Here is a 21688-nt window from a genome sequence, read left to right as displayed (position 1 = left end):
CTACCATCTTTAAACGCTCTATACCACTTTGTTACGTCATTACATGACAGGCTTTTCATTTTTAGCAAAAACAAGATATTAGATGAAAGCTCACACTTCACACTTAACAGGATTGGGAATTACCAGGTTCATGTTCAGACATGATTTTGAGATAGCCAATTAAGCTACTGACCCAATTAGGCTTGTTCTCTTCACTTGGACTTCCATTTCATGCCAACTTTAAAACAAATAATTTCTGTCAGTGATACAGACATGATGTAACCTTACTTTCCGAATATACCTCATATAACCACACCTTTTTCTGTTAGTATTCTTTCATAGCATCTTAAAAGATGATTTCTGAATCACTGGATCATCTGATTACAAGTAGTTTCTGCTTACGTAATAGTGAACTTTCAGCAAAACCTGATGCTTTAGCATTGTCCAGCATATTTTGTCACTATGTGTAAAATGTTAAAAAAATGAAAACATTTTTAATTTAAAAGTATAAAATTTTTCAATAAAAAACTGAGATAGATTGTATTTTGTTACTGCAAGTTTATATTTTTAAATTAATAACATCGCCTATGTCATGAATGAAAACATAAAAAAAAAAAAAAGAATTTAAAACAGTTATAATAAAACTGCAGGACAAGGACTGTTTTACAAACGTAGAAAAAATTACACATACACAATGATATTAACTTCAACTCTGAGCTACATACCACCTCACAACTTAGGCTGCTTTCCAAGAAAATAAAAGGTAACATGCACTTTAAACAAATATTTCAAGTAACAACAACATTTTAAAATTATTTCCCTTCAATAATAAAAATTATAACTGTAAAATATTACAAAGACTTTTCAATTACCAAAACTTACTGTCACACTTACCCTTCTTTATATTTGAAGTGGCGAAAAGCAATATTTTCAATGTACAAAACAAGATCCTCATGACCAGGATGGAATGTTAATTGCTTTAGTACTTCAATCAACAGAAGACAAAATATAAATTCAACTGCCAAATCTCTACGTTCTTCAGCATAATGGTCTACCTCACTTTTATCTGTCTTATCTGCTTCTGAACTGCACGTGAAAAAAATAAATTAACACACAATTTTAAACAAACACAGAAAAATTAAATATTAATAAATGTTTATATACTTTAAAAGACTGGAAGGACTGTCACGATGATTGTAAATATTCTGAATTATAAATTCTATAAGTAACTTAAAAAGTTAGTTACATCTACTTATCGGATGAATTACAGGTAATAAAATACCATTATAATGTACCTTTTTCCTTTCAAATCTACTCTTTTTGCTTCAGTATTTGCATTATCACTCATCTGACGTTCATACCAAGCAAATAAAGCTCTTAATATAGATGGCAGACAATGTTCAGCAACACATCCAAACGCTGACAATAATTGGTCAAACTGAGGATCTTCACCTCTTTGAAGCACTTTCGACAGTGGTCTCTCCTAAATAAAATTCAATAAAATATCATACATGAAACAAAAAATTGTATATTATAATAATAATAACTAGTTTATAAAACATCAAAAGTTCTTAACGTTAGATTTTTATTACATGGGAAAAAACTCTATTGATTAAAATACAATAAAAGCAAGTAAATAAATTAAAAATTAACACCAATATAAATGAAAAAAAGATAATTTAATTTATTTAAAAACCATATATTATGATACAGTTTTATAAGAAGATTATATTTGATATGGTGTGTTATTGTTACTCTCATTGCATGGGGGAGTATAGAAAAATCCTCTAAAGGCACTTTAGCAAAAAGCTACAGTGAAATCCAGAAATCTAGACCAACCAGTCAAGTTCTGTATCTCACATAAGTTCCAGAACCTTTTCCAACCATGACAGGAAAGTCAGATTTCCCCTTGAAAAAATTTTCACATCAAAAATGAGAAACTCCAGGATAATCTTTTAAATATTCTCCTGGTACTGATATCATCCTCTACTTAATCCAATAATTCAATCCAACCCAAAGGATTAAATAATAATTTTTTAGCAAATACTCCTATTTGCTGGACGTGAATAGGAGGATTTGCTAAAAAAAGAGTACTGTTTTCTAAATAGATACAAAAATCTGAACATGCTTTTAATTTAACTTTAGCTAGAACCTCAAAGGTAGAAAAAAAATTCCTATTTGTACAGCTGCGAGATTATTTTAAGGCTCTCTAATCCTGTGCAATGCCAACGTGGCTCTTCTCAACATACTACAGATTAAGAGAATATGCAGGTTATTCCCATACACTGCCATAATCAAGTACCAGTTAAGAACTGAGCTAGTATGATCTTAATGATGTTACATTTGAATATTTTCCGTGAGGATATATTAACCTCGTTTACTGTAAACTTTGCTCTTGAGAAACCAAGACTACCAAAGGTTAATCACTCACATCACTAAAACTGAAACCAGTCGTTATAATTCCAATATCTAACTCCAAATCATTTATGATAAAAACAAGACTGGTTTTTTTTGTTGAGCTCAGGCACATAAACATCATTAAAATACTAAAACAATTAACCCTGATTATTACTATCAGATTATTTTTATAAGTCCCATCAACATTAGACCTTAGTCAATAAGACATCTTAGATTATAAGTGAATTCTAATCTAACCTGAGGTTCAGCTAGGACAGCTTCCATTTTTTTTTCAGCCTGTACAGTAAAATCAGCAAACAATGTACGCATAACAAATTCACCGGGCCTTATATCTGTATCTATTGGAATTGATGAAGTAGGCTGAGGCGTTCGTTCCTTGTGAGCACACCATGGCAGCATTGTGGCAACACTGACACTACGACGATCACTCTCTAAAAAATGCAACAATTTATAAAAAATCAGAAAGTAATACAGTAAAGCATTACATTGAATAAATTAAAGTATAAAAAAATGAGTAAATTACGACTGCTCTTTATTTTCTTATTCTACTACAAAATTACATCAAATATACATCAAATAAAAAATTTCATCACTTGTTAATAATTCCAAAAAAAAAGTAAAAAGTTTTAATATTTTAACTGATGTTCCATTTAATCAAAATAAAACCAACATGTTTAACAACTAAATTAATATAATAATAATAATAATAATAATCTTTATTCCACAAAATAAACAGATTACAAATGAAAATAAAGTTATTTACAGTTATAAATTCTTAATACATATGCTTAGTAGGCATTCAACCAAACAATATAAAATAGAAATAAAATAATAAAAGTAAACATTTATTACATAATCTTATGGAACTATCTTACAACTAAAGAGATGAAATCAATATTAAATGATCATTCATATTCAAAATAACATTTTGTTACATGGGTGCCATTTTGAAATTTTTATCTGCTTTTAAATAATAAACCAATTAATAAACATACCGTATTTATATTTAATCAATAAGGATAACCACATTTTCATCTAATTTGAAAATAAGTAATTCTTTAGCTTTGACTGCTAGATCAAGCAAAGACACAATATCTTAATAAATTACACAAAACTTTGACTGAGAAATTTGAACTCATTCTACAAAAAATGATGTAGCCAATAACTTTTAGGAAGAAAACGAAAAAATAGACAAAGAAAGAGACAGAAGTAGTAAGAAATTAGGTTCACAATTAGTCAAATATTAGCTAGATATTACTATAGACCCAACACTTGGTCCAGCTTTACTTTTAATATATATCAGTAATTAAACGAAATAAGTAATACCTTGTACAAAATATGCAGCACTAAAACAATCAAGTACTAGGAGTAATGATGATGACATAAACATTTTTTGGAATGACCATGTATAGAATTTACATTTGCAACAAAAAATAGCTCAAAAATTAATAACTACATCTAGGCTTGATGATAAATTAATGAGAACAAGATGGATTTAACTGACAATCTTTCATATACGATAAATTTACCTTGGAGAACTATCATTTAATCATGCAAAGAAAAGGTTTTGTAGGTAACAGAAGAAAACAATTAGATACAGTGGAAAATATGAAAGATGTAGACAATAATTTAAAAATTTATAATTAATGACTATTATTTTATCATTTATTTATAAAATACTAATTATAGATAGACAAATTTAAAAAAAAATTGTTTAACTCTTTGCAACACAAAAAATGGAACAAGAAGTTTAGAAGAAACATTAGAGAATATGAAACCTAAAACCAATAATCATCTATGGTCAAAAGTGAGTATGAAAACAGTTAATGGAATCAATTACTTATGTAAAAAGGAAAGGAACATTTTACAAAAGATGATTCAGAAAAAGACAGAAATGTACAATTATAGAACCGAGCATTTTTTGGAAAACTTACATTGTTAAAAAAAATAAAATAAATGATAATAAAATGGGTTGGATATCTCTGAGAATTTTGAAGGACAGAGCAGTTTCGAAAAGTTTTTAATGAAAGATTGGTTAGAAGAATACCAGGAAGACCAAGAAGGTGGAGGTAAGATGACAAGCAGGATGAAGATGGAGGGTGCTGAAGAGGATTTAAAGCAGGAATGTAGTTCATGAGGCACAGTTCCTTAAACAACTCCGAAAAGTCAGTACGAAACCAGCAAAGGTTTGTGGAGATCCGTATAAAAACCCAATTGATTGTAAGCCATCTTATGAAGATTAAAAGTTCATAAAGAAATTATCATATGACATTCGTTCCCACAATAAAAAATATACATATATAAGATAATAAAAACAGTTTTTCAACTGCAAATATTTTTTATTCCACTGATGAATTACTTTCCCTCCACAATAATTAACATCTACATAAAGATATTTTGGTAATTACTTTTTTTAAATGTATTAATCTTTTTTCTATAAATTTAAATGAAGAAATCTTGTTTCTTTTTGGTAAAATCACTGTACAAATAGAAAATTATAATTACATTAAGTTATCTCCAATAATTATACAAATAATATTTTTAAAAATTATATAAATGAAGCTATTTTTATGTAAATAAAAAAATATCATTTTTATTATTAGTATAATTTTTTTTTTTCAAGAATGTGTTCATGAACTATAATTCTTATATAATTTTAATTAAAATGTTCATTTTATTTCATTATTATACTAATTTGTATTTTTTTTTTTTTTTTTTTTTTTTTTTATTTATAAATTCTACAAAACTTTCAATAATTAGTTAATGAAACTTTATTTTGTTTCTAAATCATACATGACTGAGACATGAATATTTTTATTTTCTTAGTTCTTTTAGGTCTAGTTTAATCAAAAACTTGTGTTAGGTCACTAAATTAGGTGTTATAATAACATTTAAATTATTTAATCACCACCAAATAAAAACTGATTCATTCATTCATTCAATGATCAGTAGTTTAGTAGTTGTGGATTTAAGATGAGCCAATAATATTAAATGCTTAATAATAAGAATAGTCAGCTCTGTAGAAAAAGTAAATAAACACAAAATCAGTGAACATAAAAACAAACACTCTACCAAATAGTACAGATGCAGAATTTAAAATATTTTGAATAACAAAAATTAGAAATATAGGAACAGAATTACGGTACAAATAAATCAATCTGCATTTATCAAGAAATATTATTTACTTAATAAATAATTTCTAACATTCTTACCAAGAGTTACAGTTGTAACTGTATCTGAACGACTATCTGGTCGACTGAGAGAGTCACTAGTTACATCACTTGTACCTGGATCATTGCTAGAAGCATCACTATCAGCACCAAGTCCAGTGGCCCCAGAATCACCTATACTATCTGAAAAATTAATTAAACACTAACGTAAATCTAAAATTCTAAAAAACAAATATATCTAAAATTATAATGAACCATATTAACAAATATAATACTAGGAATTAACAATATTAATATTACAAAAACATTGCATTAAATATTAATAAAAACTTTATCAAGCAAATGAACGTAAAAAATCCTATCATTTACAGATAGATCTGTGCCAAAGATTAAATTGAAATTAAAAAAGTGCCAAAGAGTTAACTTGGCATAAAACTTTAAAAAAATTTTAGTAATCCATCCAATTTTTTCAGTATTATAAAACTAGTCTACTTCTTGCAAAAAAAATCTTTACAATAAAAAAATTAATTTAATTCAGTTGATATTGATTAAATCACACACATTAGTCAATCTTTTTTTATCTAAATCACTATTTCTGTCCTGTAACTTGTTAAATGGAACATTACAAATTCCAACTTGAAATTAATTGGTTTTATGATAAATTAACTTTTTGTTTAAATCAATACCAATGCTACAAACTGACATTTCATTTATATTTATTAATTTAATCATAATTTTTTGACATCATTTTGGCTGAATTGGGCAGAATTACAAATAAAGAATACAAAATAACTTATGACTAAAAAGCTTTATGTAAGTACAAAAATTAAATCATTCTTCACAAATGCATATAATTTTATTATTATGTGATGTATTGTTTAATTTGTATATATTTCCTTATAACTTAAAAAAAAAATTATTTTTGTGGCAGAAATATATATCAAAACATTGTATTTACATGTTAATATTTTCATATATAAAAAAAAATTATATAATGATGATAATAAAAAAAATTCCAGATTCATTACATATGAGTTCCTACTGACAATTCTAATAAAATGAGTGGAATTTTGAAGAACAAATGATTGTAGATTTTTAATACTGATTAAAAACAGTATTTGGGATAGTATCACAAAACAAACAAAAAAATCTTTAAGATAAAACTGACTTAGCTACCAAGCACCAGCAAGGATAACAGCTATACTAAAGCATCAGATGTATGCACTAATTACCCCTTTTAAAATTTATTTAAAAGAAATGAATGATGACTGTCATTTAATCCCAACAAGTAAAGTTAAGAAACTCATTTACAATTTAATTTTTCTCTGGAAGAGAACAAAAAATAAAATACCTTAAGAGTTAATCGTGAAAGTTTTAAGAATAAAGACATAAAAATCATTAATAACTAATTTAATCAATTTTACTGTTAATACATATATAAACCAACATATATTTGTACGTATGTACTGTTGTTTTTTTAAACAAACTTAAAAAAAGGTTAAAAAAGATAAAATTTCATTACTTTTTGTTTTATTTGTTAATTTGTTAAGTATCTATGTTTAGGGTAATGTACATTAAATCAATAAATATATTACTTTCAATAAAACTAAATAAAAAACATGACATTCTCGACCAAAAAAAAATTACTAATATCCTTCTGAAATCACAGATATCTTAGGAATACAGTAAAAAAAGCACCAAACTATACAAACCTACTTAATCATTACAGTTAGATCAAATATCAGCAAAATATACTAAAATAAAAAAATGCATTACTTTTTTCACAATACACAAAGAAAAAATAATACAAGAGCAACATAATACAATTGTACTACGCAGGGCAACAGGTGATGCCAGTAAAGTGATGGAAGCTAAAGTTAGCTAGAGTACATAGTATGTAACAATAGAATGGCTAACTATACCATATAAGTGTAAACCTTACTTGAACCTATGTTCATAAACAAGATTAAATGGACTGACACAATATTCAATACTGTAACTCTCAACAGCAGACAAAGAAAACTATTAAAAAATTAGTAAAAACACAAGAAGCTTTCTTGTTATCTTCAATAACAGGTTTCATTATCAAATTACATTGATAATGAATTATAACAAACCTCAAACCTAAAAACTTATTTAAATAAAAATGAAATCAGCCTGTCGATCAAGATATACTTCTTATTTAATACAATATAACTGAAACAGACAGGATAATTTTATTTTGCCCCTATATAAAATAAAACTACTGGACTTCAAAGGTATACACAGACACCACCATATTTCATCAAAAACAACTTTTATTCTATATTCTTATTTTCTTCTTTATTCTTATTTTATTCAATACAAAATTAATGAGAACAAATTTAATTTCAAAATATCACTTTTACTATCATTTCAGTACAGAATTAATAACAACAAATCTAATTTCTATAACAATTTGAATAAATACTGTCTAAAATATTTTTTTTTTTTTTAAATCAAGATTGCTTTCTAGTAATTCTTATACTGGTCCTTAAAGAAAGATACTCACAGTATTTAACATAATAAAGCTAAATTTATAATATTTCCAAGCTTCAAAAAGATTGTACAATACAGACTGCTATGTGCTTTTTTTAACTGAAAGCAGCCAACTATGGCCTTGGTTACAAATACATAAAAGGTAATCAGAAAATTGTGACAAAATGCAACCCATTATTGGAAGGCAGAGTTATATGGGAAGTACACACACATGCAATCAGATAACTTAAAGAAAGTAGAAAGGCCTACAGAGATTAAATGAATGTGAAACTGAATTCACACACAAAAATTGTTCATATGACCTAAGAGCAACAACACAAATAAATTTTTAAAATGATTTTAAATTGCAATTTTTTGGTAATTACATGGTTGACATATGCCAATATTGAACTTAAAGGAAAATATTGGTTTTTTTTGGTTTTTTTGCAGCAGTCCTGGATGATGAAAGCAAGGAAAAGATAAAAGTGCTTCCACATTTAACAGGTTCCAAATGTGTAACACCTCTTTACAAATCTTGTTTGTTAATTTTTAGCTGTTTTCTATCCATAACACATCTTAATCATTAAAAATAACTTCATTCTGATTTCATATTCCATAATATCCAAGTAGAAGATAATATAATATTAAACAGAAACATTATATATAATTATTATCTCAAACCACGTAAAATATTAACAGTGAATGAATTACCTAACATGAATGATCATTTATCATTCTTATGCATTTTTAATTGAAACATCCTTATCATGCACAGAAGTACATGATGTAACAGATGCATGTGAAACAGCTTTTTAGGTTCATTCTACTCTACAATATAACTAACCAGACAAAGGTCATTCCATATATTTCAAGGACCATAATGTAAAAGAAAAACAAGATATTTGCCTAGTATGAGGATTTTTTTTATGAGTTAACAAGTAGAAAAGAAATTACTGTTTGAATACAAAAAAATGTTGCTTCTGTGAAGTAACTCAACTGCACCTTTCCAGCAACCATTTATCAAACATACTGCTTAAATGAATAATTGCTGGAAAAAACAGAAAAAGCTTTCTCTTATAAAGTATTCAGCACGTTTTCAGGTGTGGACTTTTTTTGCAAAGTATACCTTTTTTCATTTTTTATGTGAAATGAAGAACTCAACACTTATTCTGGTCACGATAATATCCTAAAATACATGTGCTTCCCAATGACAGATAAATCAAAACAACTAAACTGCTTGAAAACATTGTCTAAAGTGTTACTCTGGCAATAAATTTCTTCTTCTTCTTCTAGGCAAGTGTTTACAGCTATAAAAGCTTTCTCTCGCATCTCAACTGCCAAATTCTTCTATCCTGCCAATTTTCCTCCTCCAAATTCCTTCTCTCCATCACCTCCATCACTCCAAACATCCACGTTTCCTCCTCTCTGCTGGAGTCTATTCCTACATCCTCCTAGGCCACCTCTACTCCTCCATTATCTGAACATGCCCATACCATTGTAGTCTTCTTACATCAATCACTGTATCAGTTACCCCGATTCTTCTTCCCATCTCCTCATTTCTCATGCACTGCATTCTTGAAACTCCACAACTCCTGCGCAGCACATCCATCTCCACAGCCGACAACTTTCCCTCATCTCTTTTTCTAATTTCCCAAGCTTCTGACCTGTACAATAAAATGCTCCCAATAACACTCTTGTACAACCTGTACTTAGTTGATTTCCATATCCCTTCAGACCATCACAAAGAATTGCACGCCTGGATAGTCATAAAATTATACAGTTATAAAATTACTTATATCTTTTACACTATTTCCTTCCTTTGGTAATATAGAGACAAGTCTTCACACACCTCAATGATATTCCCATCTACAGTCAACACCTTTTGCACCAGCCACTAGATATTTTTTCTTACTAAAATTTATCTTCAAACCCTACTTGACAAAGATTTCCATCAATTTTCTTATCATATGGCTAATATCAAGCCATTCTGATACTAAGATGACCTGATCATCTGCAAACAATGTATATATATATATATATATATATATATATATATATATATATATATATATATATATATACATTCACCATCCACCTCCAATCCCATCCTTCTACATTTTTCCCACTATTCTTCCAATACCTTATCTAAGTAAAGCTTAAAGAGAGTGGGAGAAAGGCAGCAGCAACCTTTACATAAACCCTTACTAAATTTAAAAAACTTTGAAAGATGCTTTCCCACCTGTTAAGGTGGGTAAGCACTGTTAAGCGCTAACTTGATTCCTATAAAAGTCATAAATTTTTCTTATGTACACTGGATGAAGGCCACAATTACTAACAAATTACACTATTTTGTGATTACCTGGAAAAAAAGTTCACTGTTATATATTTCAATTATCTGAAATGAATTCCGGGGATTTTTTTTACCATAAAAAACATCACTGTATAAACTTCCAATTTGGACACTACTAAAGTCAACATTTTTCCCAACTCATAACAGACCTACTTTATCAGCCAGTTACAATTTTTAAATCGAAATATAATTTTTCGGCAAAGTCAAGATTTGTGTATTTTGTGTACTTCAGACAATTCTAACTAAAATTCAAACATTAAAATAATCAGCTACAATTCAAATCATTCATCCTATTACTGATTTCACTATAAAATCTTTAAAAAAACCTTCTACAGTCATAACCAACAGTAACCTTCACTTTAATACATTGATAATAAAATTCAATATTATTATTATTAATAGTTTACCACCAATTTATGTGGAAGCAAACAAAATATTAAAAAAGTTAATTTTTTCACAATGTACCTTTGTATAAAACTGTTTTTTATATAGGTTTATAATGAAACTAAAATGTGATCATCAGTAAGAAAGTTACGTTTATTTGACTGAATATTTTATTTTTTTTTTAAATTGTTTAAAAATTCAGGCACGTGAATTATGTGAGTAAATACAATAATTAAAATAGCAATTAATAAACATGACATGTGTTTCTTACATATATAAATTAACAAATAAATCAAATCAATCTTTCTTAGAGCAGACAGCTGAATTACTTAAAAACTTAGTACATCCTACGTATCCTTGTTCACAAATATGAAATACAATAAACATCATTAGATAAAAAGCCTAACAAAAAGATCTTTTTTAAAAAAAAAAATCAGGCACTAAATAGAATCAACTTTTGCAGTACGGATCAACAAAAAGTTTTTTAAAAATTAAATGAAAAAAGTGTCTAGTATAGAAAAATTTCACTTAAATTGCACATAAACTTGAAAGGGAGGGTACGAGTAAGAAAAATTGCTTGGGAGATTTAAACTACGTAACAGATACATTCTTCTAAAAATAAATGATTTACTATGTTTACATATTCACTTATAAATTTCAAAACACTGTTAATGCAAATTTACTTAAAAACAACAATAGAAAATAAATAATACTTACTGAGTAAAGGTAGTATGTATAATGAATGCCTTGTTTCTAATTACTTACTTACTGTATAAAATTTATGGAACATAAAGAAATAAAATAACAGTATAATATGAAATGAAAAATGAAGCTGTTCAATTATTAAACATAAATAATATGACTAGGCTGAATTGTATATAGCATAACATTTTTAATCTATGATAATACAGAAGTAATATAATGGGTGTAAGTGCTTTCTTAGAAGAATCTATAGGCAATTCATACCTACAAATGTAAATATTAAAATATTTCTATTCTGGGTTCAAAGTAAATAAATACAAAAGGAAATGATGCACAAAATAATGTTTATTATAAATCTTGAATAAGGAAATCATCTATGGAAACAATTACCTACCTACCTACAAGTTTAATGGTTTCAAACAATGTCCATTAATAATAAAATTTGAAACAACTTTTAAAGTAAAAAAAAAAATCCGTTTTGAAGACAAATCCACATAAACAGTACAAATTAATATGGAATCTAAGAATAAATAATAACTCAAAAAATACTAAATGGCTCATAAATACAACAATGTTCAATAATAAAAAAAAACAAAGACATACTTACAGTAACAAATAAATGAGAGCTGTTCAAAATATATTGAATTTTAGATAACAAAAACAAGTCTTGTACATAAATATTAATATCAATATTCATAAAAGATAAATATAAATTGAGTTTAATTTAATATGCAATTAATTAACATAACACTGAATCTGAACGTCATAACAAAACATATAGCGACTTCATTCAAAAAGTAGATTCAATCATGCAAAACAGTATAACTGAAATCAAGTAACCCTTTACAATTACCAATAAAATAAGATAATAAATCAAGAATTCAATACCAAAATTTAAATTCTTTCATAACACAATAGTTAACTGCAACCAAAAATTTTCATACATACATTTTATTTCTTAATGTTTCATTTTATCTTTATTTCTCCATAAAAAATCGTTTCCTAGAGTCAATATTTTTTAATAACTCATTTCAAACATTTTCACATGTTCTAGTTCTGTGACAGGCACTGTTGTTCTCAGCTAGGCATCAACTGATATTATTGCTGGCAGTTTTTTTTTTTTTTTAATAAGGCACACATGTACATTGAACATGGTTGAAAACTGTGTTGGATTTAAATTGTCTCTTGATTTAGTAAAACACTGTTAAAACATTCAAGTGAATTAAAATAATTTTTTTTTTTGTATATCTATTGAATATCAAGACGTCAATGACAGTGGATGTGTGATTTGTGTGTCTATATGCAACATCTCATGTGTGGACCAAATCTTAACATGCTTGAACATTATGAAACAAACACTAAAAAACACATAACCATGATATACTAAATGAAGGCAATTAAAATCTAGCCCACTTTTCAACCTAACAATAAATAACTGCTTAACTAGAAAAAAAAACCACCACCTGATGCCATGATGATAATGATATAGCACCAGTCATTGAAGGTGGTTGTAAGAGCAACTGAAAATGTTATGTTTTATTAGTAAAACTAGTTGTCTCAAAAATCTAAAACAGTGGTCAACATAAAATTTGGAACTGAAAACGGAGTAGGCGTTCTATATAGTATTTTATATGCTGAATCTGAATATGTATTCTAAAACAACCCATCATGTAACATTCTTAAGTTAGAACCCCTTAAATTTATTTGTTTCATCATTTGTGGAACAAACAATACAAATAAGTTAGTACGTCTGTATGTTTGCTTATTCACATCTGACTTATAATGTGATGCATGCTATAGACCTATATTTGATATATAACAGCCTAATGGTGTCATTTTATGGCAAGCCAGACATGTATAGACATGTCAATGAGTCAAGTACTGAGTAATTCAATGTGATGAAATTTCTTTCAGTATGATTTCAGCTCTTTGTATGACTTGCTGTGTTCTTTAGCTGTGGTAGTGGTTTCATCACACACATATTATAAAGTTTGTTTTATAAGTGATGCCATAAATTTAGTGAAAGATTTTTATGACAGAACAACTTTTGGTATTATTTTATTGAACATCAATATTTTGTTAAGTTTGTGTGTGTGTGTGTGTATCGTGCTGTGTTTCATTGCACTCCATGGTGAAACAATTGAAATATTTTTAAAAGATATGAAATATTTTAAATAATTAAGTATTTATAAATCTAAACTTAATTATTTTTATAATTAAGTATTTCTGTAATATTTCAGTTTACTTTCATTTATTAAAACATTTTGAATTTTACAATGAATAAAAATTGGCCTTGTAAAAATTCTCAAAATATTTTTTTATTACATTTGCAGATAATTAATTCACCACGAAAAGTCAACAAAAGTATCAAATCTGCTGAAAACTGCTTACAAACATTATTTTGACTGTCCCTTGGGAGACACAAGATAAATCCTCGGCTCCACATATAGCACGCAACAAGTGCTGCGTTAAACTAACCCAATGGTTAAAAGGAAAAAAGAGCATTTGCCTTTTGGTATACCTATGATTTGGCAAGCGCCTATTTACCATTATAATGACTGCTATTTTTACTTAACAAATGTTATTGGTTTCAATTTAAACAATAAACGCAGTATCACATAGATGTTCGTTCAGCTATGAGACCACAGTGTTCATAGTGTTGACTGACCGATTCTGATTGCTCCAACTTCTTGGAAAGAAATTTCTGATTTCTCAGAAGGCTCAATCGATAAACCCTCAACTTCAATAGATATTAATTACATTCCAGAAGACTCAAATACTAAACTTCAACTCACCACACAAGCAAAACTGAGCGACCTTATTTGTGACTTGTATTTGTCAAAATAGCATGCAGAACTCCTAGGTGCACATCTTTAAGAATGGAATTTATTAAACAAGGATACAAAAATTTCAGTTTACAGGAATTGGAAAAAAAATTTACAGAAATACTTTAGAAGGTTTAATTTGTTCCTGCCATGATGTTAGGGGGCTAACATCTGAACTGGACATTGAATATGTTATTCATAATCGATGTTTATTTATACTCATCAAAAAAGAAGCTTAAAGACAGTGTTGTTTCATAACTCAAAATAAGTTTTTATTTACACCGGTAGCACATGCTGTAGGAATGAAAGAAACACACGAAAGTATGTCAAAAATTTTAAAAGCTATTACGTATGATGAGCACTAATGGCGAATCACTACTGACTTGAAGATAATAGGGCTTCTTCTCAGTCTCCGGAGTGGCTTTACAAAATATATGTGTTTCTTGTGTTTGTGGGATAGTCGAGCTACAGATAAACACTATGCAGTTAAAGAATGGGCAAAAATAAATCAGTTTACCCCAGAAAAAGAAAATGCTGTCAATATTCCCCTTGTCGAAGCATATCGTATTATTTTACCACCTCTATACATAAAACTAGGCCTGATGAAGAATTAAAAGCATTAGATGGAGACGACTTTAAATATTTAGCTTTTTAGATTCTCATTTGGACTTTTTCTCTTGAAACTTGGGTGACATAATTAACAAACAAGGAGAAAGGCTCCACCATGATATATTGCAGATAAAGCAACATTATCAAGGCAGATGGGATGAATCTATAATGAGTGACTACTGCTGGATGATAAAAAGAAAAGACTTCACTGAACACAAAAGGAAAATTATAAAAAAGAAATTAAGATAAATGTAAATGTCTGCAAAATAAAGACAGGAATTTTAATTGTAATTATTATTATTTTTGTATTTTATAATTTAAGATGCTTCTCAATATTTTAAAGGATCATAACTAAAAATCTGAGGGTGATGAAGAAAAATTGATTTCATTTTAAGATTCAGCATAAAAAATACATTCTAATTCACCTACTTTTATCTCAGTTCCAAATTATTATTTTTTTATTGTTGACTTGTGCAATTTTATATAATTTTCATCACCAACAAACATGGCCAAAACATAACAAAAGTATATTTTTATATATATGGTATATTTATAATATAACTTCTTTTGAGAGTAAAAAATTTCTACATAACTTATCACAAGATGTCTGAAAAAAAAATAAATAAATAAAGGTTTCATCCAAACAGTTTCTAACTCAATGCTTGGTTAAAAAGTCTTAATTAATCCAAAAACTGATTAATGTAAATATTTTTCATCAATTGCAACTAAAATCTAAAAGGTAAATAAATGAAAAAATTTCAGAATTAATAATTTACCATAACTGGTATAAATTCAGTTTATACTATTCACAGAATTCCACTAAGCCTTCCCCAAATTTTGGATAAATAATCCACACAAACAAAAAATTACACAATAAAAAACATAAATGAGTACATTTTTTCTTAATATTTCATTTTCAGATGCTATAAAAACTGTCATTCATCTTATCCTCTGAAGTAATACCTAACAGTAGTCTCGGAGGTTTAAAAGAAAAAAAAATTAAAGCACATAAGTACATTTTTTTCCCGTGTTTGGCCTCTGGGAATCACCATCAGGTATTAATTCAGAGGATAAATCAAGTTGATATGTATGAGTGTAAGTGAAGTGTAGTCTTGTATGGTCTTAGGTCGACTATTTCTGAGATGTGTGGTTAATTGAAACCCAGCCACCAAAGAACACAGGTATCCACGATCTAGTATTCAAATCCGTATAAAAGTAACTGCCTTTATTAGGATTTGAATGCTGGAACTCTCGACTTCGAAATCAGCTGATTTGTGAAGATGTGTTCACCACTAGACCAATCCAGAGGGTAACATAAGTACACCTGCTTTTATATTAATGGTTTCAGCTACGTCAATATTTATCTTGCAAGCAACAACTACCCATTAAATCAACTAAACTCAGCATCTTCAAGACTTATATTTACAGTAAAATGGTGATAACAAACATAAGATATGGAAATTAACAAAAAAATAGGGAATGAAAATCTATAGATCATATTTTGACATTCACAATTAACCATTACATTAGTTTGTTTTCTCAACCAGATTTCAAACTATTACAAAGTCTGAGTAACTGTGGATAGGCAAATGCAATTACCTGATGCATGTAATTACAATACACGTAGTCTGGAACAGACTCAAGTCTACCTCTCCTGAGACACGTGTGCTTAATTGAAACCCCACCACCAAAGAACACCGGTATCCACAGTCTAGCATTCAAATCCATACAAAAGCAACTGCCTTTACAAGGACTTGAACCTTAGAATTCTTGACTTCAAAAATCAGCTGATTCTGTGATTAAAAGTTTAACCACAGACCAACCCGGCAGGTTATAATAATACAGATAGCAACTAATTTTAAAACCAATTTACCATCATGGTTCTGTGAAGCTACATAACCCAGCTCTGAATCCAATAAATGTATATTAATCACTTTTAACTCTCACGTACAGTATACTTTGGCTTTAGGCGTTTAATTACAAACAATGCCTCATGAAATATCATGCCTAAAATTGGAAAGATAAATCTTTCCAAGTTAAACTGAGTGTACAATCTGCTACGGCCTAGTTTTGTCTTAAAATAAAATAAAAAAACAGTTAAAATAAGATGGATATTTTAAACTAGAAAATTGCAAAAAGAAATTATGAGTTTATTTAACTTACCTGACATATTGTCTATATCGGCTGTGTTTCCATCTTCATTGTTTTTACAATCCCCTAGAAAATTAATAAACATTAGTAAAATCAACAGAATGGCACAAGAAAATTACAATATTGTCATAAAATTTTTAATAGCAGTAATCCATAATACAAAGCTCCAACAAAATATTAAAAGTAACCTCACCTTGCATATTTTTTTAATCAGTTTAAAATGGTTAGAAGCATGTCTCCATTCTTTTCTAGTCTGTGGTAATCCTTTAATTTCAGTGCATCCATATTTCTAATAATTTACTTTGCAAATTTGCTTTTTTTACAGTTATTACTATCCACAATTACACTACAGTAATTATTTAACCTAACCTAATTTTCATTCTTTTGTATTTCAAAAGCTTTTTCAGTTAAATTTCAAATTTAAAAGCCTATATTTGTTTTTTTGTCTTTTTTAATGTCCATCTTTTACAACCATAAAGAAAACTATATTACATACAAAAATTAATGACAATTTCTTTTTTGTTTTTAATCTAGTTCTGATAAACAAACTTAGTTTGCATTAAAAACTCTGCTTTCTCTGCCTTATATCACTCACATTTGCAACTGTAATGCTAAATAACAAAATTTGTTAACGTCCAGAACAAAATGTTTTCCTACCTTTAATACAATTATTTTAATTTCTTATTTTCATTATTTTTTACTCTTATATTACTTCTCTGATCTTTTATAAATCTTGTTCCTCTACATTTTAGTACTGCACTGCTTAGCCCAGAAGTACAAGCACCAGATCAAGTGACACTAATACATCTTATCTTGTGGACAATTTTAATGTTATAAAGCTACAATTTGTAAAGTATACCTCTATTCTTATCTGTATGTTTTTTTTAATTTTCTGATGTATTAGAAAACAAAAAAAAAGTGTAGATATATATATAAAATATAAACAGATATATATAAATATAATATAAACAAATATTTCAGGAGATTCCTAACAAACATTTCAGGCATATTTATTATTAAAATAATAATAAAAGCTCACATAAACATGAGTCTGAAAATGCCTGTTTTATAATTTAACATTAGTAAAAAAGTTTTCCCTGACTTCTGCTCTAATGATAAAACGAGGATACTTTGCAATTCTTGGAACTCAAGCAGAGAAAAATCAGTGGGTTTATTATACATTTTTGAACTGAAAAGTTAAACAAAGGATTTGGTCTCAAAACTGTTTTTGAGAAAACTGTTGTAAATTCCAAAAAACTGGAGCAGCTGAAATACATACTTTTTTATTTCGCATATATATTATACTTTGCTAAGTAATAAATAATAAATTTCTTTAAAAAAAATGTTCAGAAAATTTAATTGCAAGAAATAACTGTTTTTGAAACTGCAAAACCTGTACACAAGATTACACTTAACCACCAGATCATTACAGTATTTAGTGCTTTTCATTAGTAATATACTGAACGATTTCGAAAACTACTTAATAGCTGACTTCACAAGGTTGTGCTAAGAAGATAAATAAATAATCTTTTTCTGCTACCTTTTGATGAATAATTAAATAGAAAATTCTCTCAGTGCTCTGATAGATTAGAAACATGTTTTACCATGGTGAATTTTCTAATCATTTTATCCCTTACTGTGGAAAATTCTGAGATTCAGAACTATCATGTTTCCAAAAGGTAACATAATGTTGGTTGAAACACAATCATAAGGACTACAGAATAGCCATAACTAGGCCTCTTAATAAATAATTTAATTGTAATTATTTTTATGATACTCGGATTTTTCTCCAAGCTAAAAAGTAAATGGTAGATGTGTACAATAAAATCTTGACGTTTAACGTCAAAATTTTGTAATTAACATAGGTTGGAAATTCAAAATTTTATCATTACAAGCCACAAATAGATTTCAAAACTAAATATGTTCATCAGAATAACAAAGAAATACAATCTTAAACCTAATCACTAAAAAATAATTGGATGGTTCCTACCTTTCACATCTTCATTGTCAACGTCCTCCAGTAACATCTCTAATGGGTTATTATCACGTCTGCCACAAAACCATGACAACTGGTTTACAAAATAGGGTGCACAATGATAATCAATTGCGGCACATACAAATAAACTTTCAGTAAATGGGATGTTTACTTTAACCTAAACTTTATCAACCGGCCAGTGCTGTCAACTGTCATAATGTTTATATCAAAATTGTATGCTAATATATTTATTGAATAGTGTTATACGTTTCACATCTATTTTTCAATGACTGACGAAACAAAATAACAATTTAAAACAAAATTACGAAATTTCACTTTAATAAAACGCCCACTTCACGTCATAAATAAAAACTTCGCCGATATGTGTATAATACATCGCATTTTTAATTCAATAAGTCATTATTAAAATGAAAACGATTAACTAACGAGAGTACTCTTAAATGTTTCGTCGGTTAAAAATTAAAACTGCTAGTACTTCTAACCAGGCTCTTTTGCTCTGTCAGACTGAAGTAAATTTATCCTATCGATAGATAGGAAAACTGGTACACATCGATGTAAATTAATCTTTTCCAATACAGTAATATATTCCTGTATATGCTGAAGTGAACCATACATTTTTCCCAACAAATTGGTATGCTTCAATAATTGAAAAACTTTCAAAATATTATTTCCGCTGTTATTCGAAAAATTCCTTTGATAAACAAACTGACTAAATGTCGATATGGATACACCGATATTAATCGTTGTCTGCTTTATCCATCTTGCTGCATAGTCAGACTCAGATGATTGGCGGGGATTGGTCGACAGACAACCGCGCGATCAACTATCTATGGCTCGGAACAGTTTTTAAATTTTATCCACACAAAAGTAATATAAACTCTGGTCATTCATGCAAGAGTATTTTTAATTTTTTAAATGATCACTTCTTTAAGAAAATATTTTATTAATTCTTTGTTTTACCAGAAACAGTGTAATAGCTGTTACTCCTATTGCACATTAATAAGACATTTGATAAAAAAGAATCCTAAATTACTTTTCTCATACTCATTATTCCTTGTAATTTTATTAAAATTCAAACTCTACAAATCCGAATAACAAAAGGAAACTAATCTAGCCAAATTCATTATATACTATTCTAAGTTACAACATAATGAAATATCAACGTTTAAAATTATTTAACTATAAAATTTGAAAAAACAAACAAAACCAAATATAAATATAATTTTAACAACTTACTCCAGCATTCAGTTGCCATTGTGACCACTCAGTAACTGGTGTCACAGTTTTCCATCATGCATCAGCTGGTGTTATTTTTGTTTTGTTTTTATTATGAACACATATTAGAATGTAATCAAAAATAGCGTTGAATTTGGATTTATCTGTTCATTCAGTGTACATTGTTGATATTTTTGTGTTTATATTTCATAATTTTGTTCTACAAAGTGTTGTTTATTTCAGATATGTTTTTTTTTTAATGAATGTGTAGAATACCAATATGTCAATGATGTGAATGTGCAGATTGTGTCTGTATGCTATCTGTTATATGTGAGCAAATCTTAACATTATGGAATACCTAAACATGCAACAGCAACATAGACTAAGTGAAAAGACAACAGAAATCTAACATAATTATTAAGCACATTGTGAACATGTGCCTGCCCAATTAAAAAAAAACTGAGTAATAACACCAATTGATGTCAGGGGGAAAATAGCAGCATCAGTAGTGAAGATAATAGCTTCAGTAACTAAACCTTTGAAGTTAATAAAACTATTGATTGTATTTACAAAATTTGGTTCAGTTTGATGTTTTAAAATATTTTACTTTTAAATAATTCCTATTGTCACCCATCAAGCAAAGGTTATGTTTACTGTTATTAAAATAGAATTTCTGCTAGTTGTATTAGTTTAGTATGTTTCTAAATATACTATAATTTTAATAAACTATAATTTTATAGTTTCTATAAACTACTTTAAAATATAAAAAATAATTTGGTAAAATATATTATAAAAGGCCGTAATATTGAGGAAAATAATTTTTAAAATTAAGCCTAACTGTCCTTAATTTTTGTTGCTTACTTAATCAATAATTCCTTGACCTCTTCCTTGAGTTGATTAAAGCTGATCAACTTTAGCTGCAAGATATAGCTAATTTAATTAGAGGTAAAATAAATATACTTTAATAGTGTTTGGTTTTTCAGGTTAAGTTAATGCCACTGTGTCTGGAATGTTGGCCTGAAACTGATCAAAACCAACAACCAAACAATAACTGGGTTTGCAGTCTGCTGTGAAACAGTGACATCATCAGTGACAATGTAGCTGTAAATTACATTTGAAAATATATTCTGGGTATATAATTCCTTAAAGAGAATATTTTTTTTAACTTTATTCAGCTTAAAATAATTCTGTATTTTACTTTTAAAATTTTTGCTATTAAGTGTTTAAATTGACAACATGATTAAATTACAAAAATGGAATTAAACTAGTTTCTGAACTTCATACATTATCAGCAAGCATTAGGTTATTACTGATAACCTAATGCTTGCGATTAAATTGGTCAGTTGTTAGGCAAAGTCAATAATTATAAACAATTACCAGTTACTTCCAAAAA

At 28.0% G+C, this 21688-nt stretch overlaps 1 protein-coding gene across 2 annotated transcripts in view; it reads right to left on the bottom strand.

Annotated features, from left to right (window-relative positions):
* Positions 1-19569, bottom strand: part of fry (microtubule binding protein furry) — a 789794-nt gene extending 770225 nt beyond the window's left edge. For both annotated transcript variants that reach the window (XM_075372343.1, XM_075372344.1), the window contains exons 1-6: positions 19075-19569; positions 17097-17150; positions 5610-5750; positions 2635-2828; positions 1275-1462; positions 874-1065 (exon numbers count right to left, since the gene is read on the bottom strand). In XM_075372343.1, the coding sequence (XP_075228458.1) occupies positions 874-1065; positions 1275-1462; positions 2635-2828; positions 5610-5750; positions 17097-17150; positions 19075-19111 (806 nt within the window). In that variant the 5' untranslated portion in view covers positions 19112-19569. The remainder of the gene's footprint in view (positions 1-873; positions 1066-1274; positions 1463-2634; positions 2829-5609; positions 5751-17096; positions 17151-19074) is intronic.
* Positions 19570-21688: the final 2119 nt, after the last annotated feature.

This window comes from Lycorma delicatula, chromosome 8, assembly GCF_047948215.1.
Source record: "Lycorma delicatula isolate Av1 chromosome 8, ASM4794821v1, whole genome shotgun sequence".
Lineage (NCBI taxonomy): Eukaryota > Metazoa > Arthropoda > Insecta > Hemiptera > Fulgoridae > Lycorma > Lycorma delicatula.
Note: the sequence above shows the minus strand (reverse complement) of the source record. Positions and strands in the feature narration are given on the sequence as shown.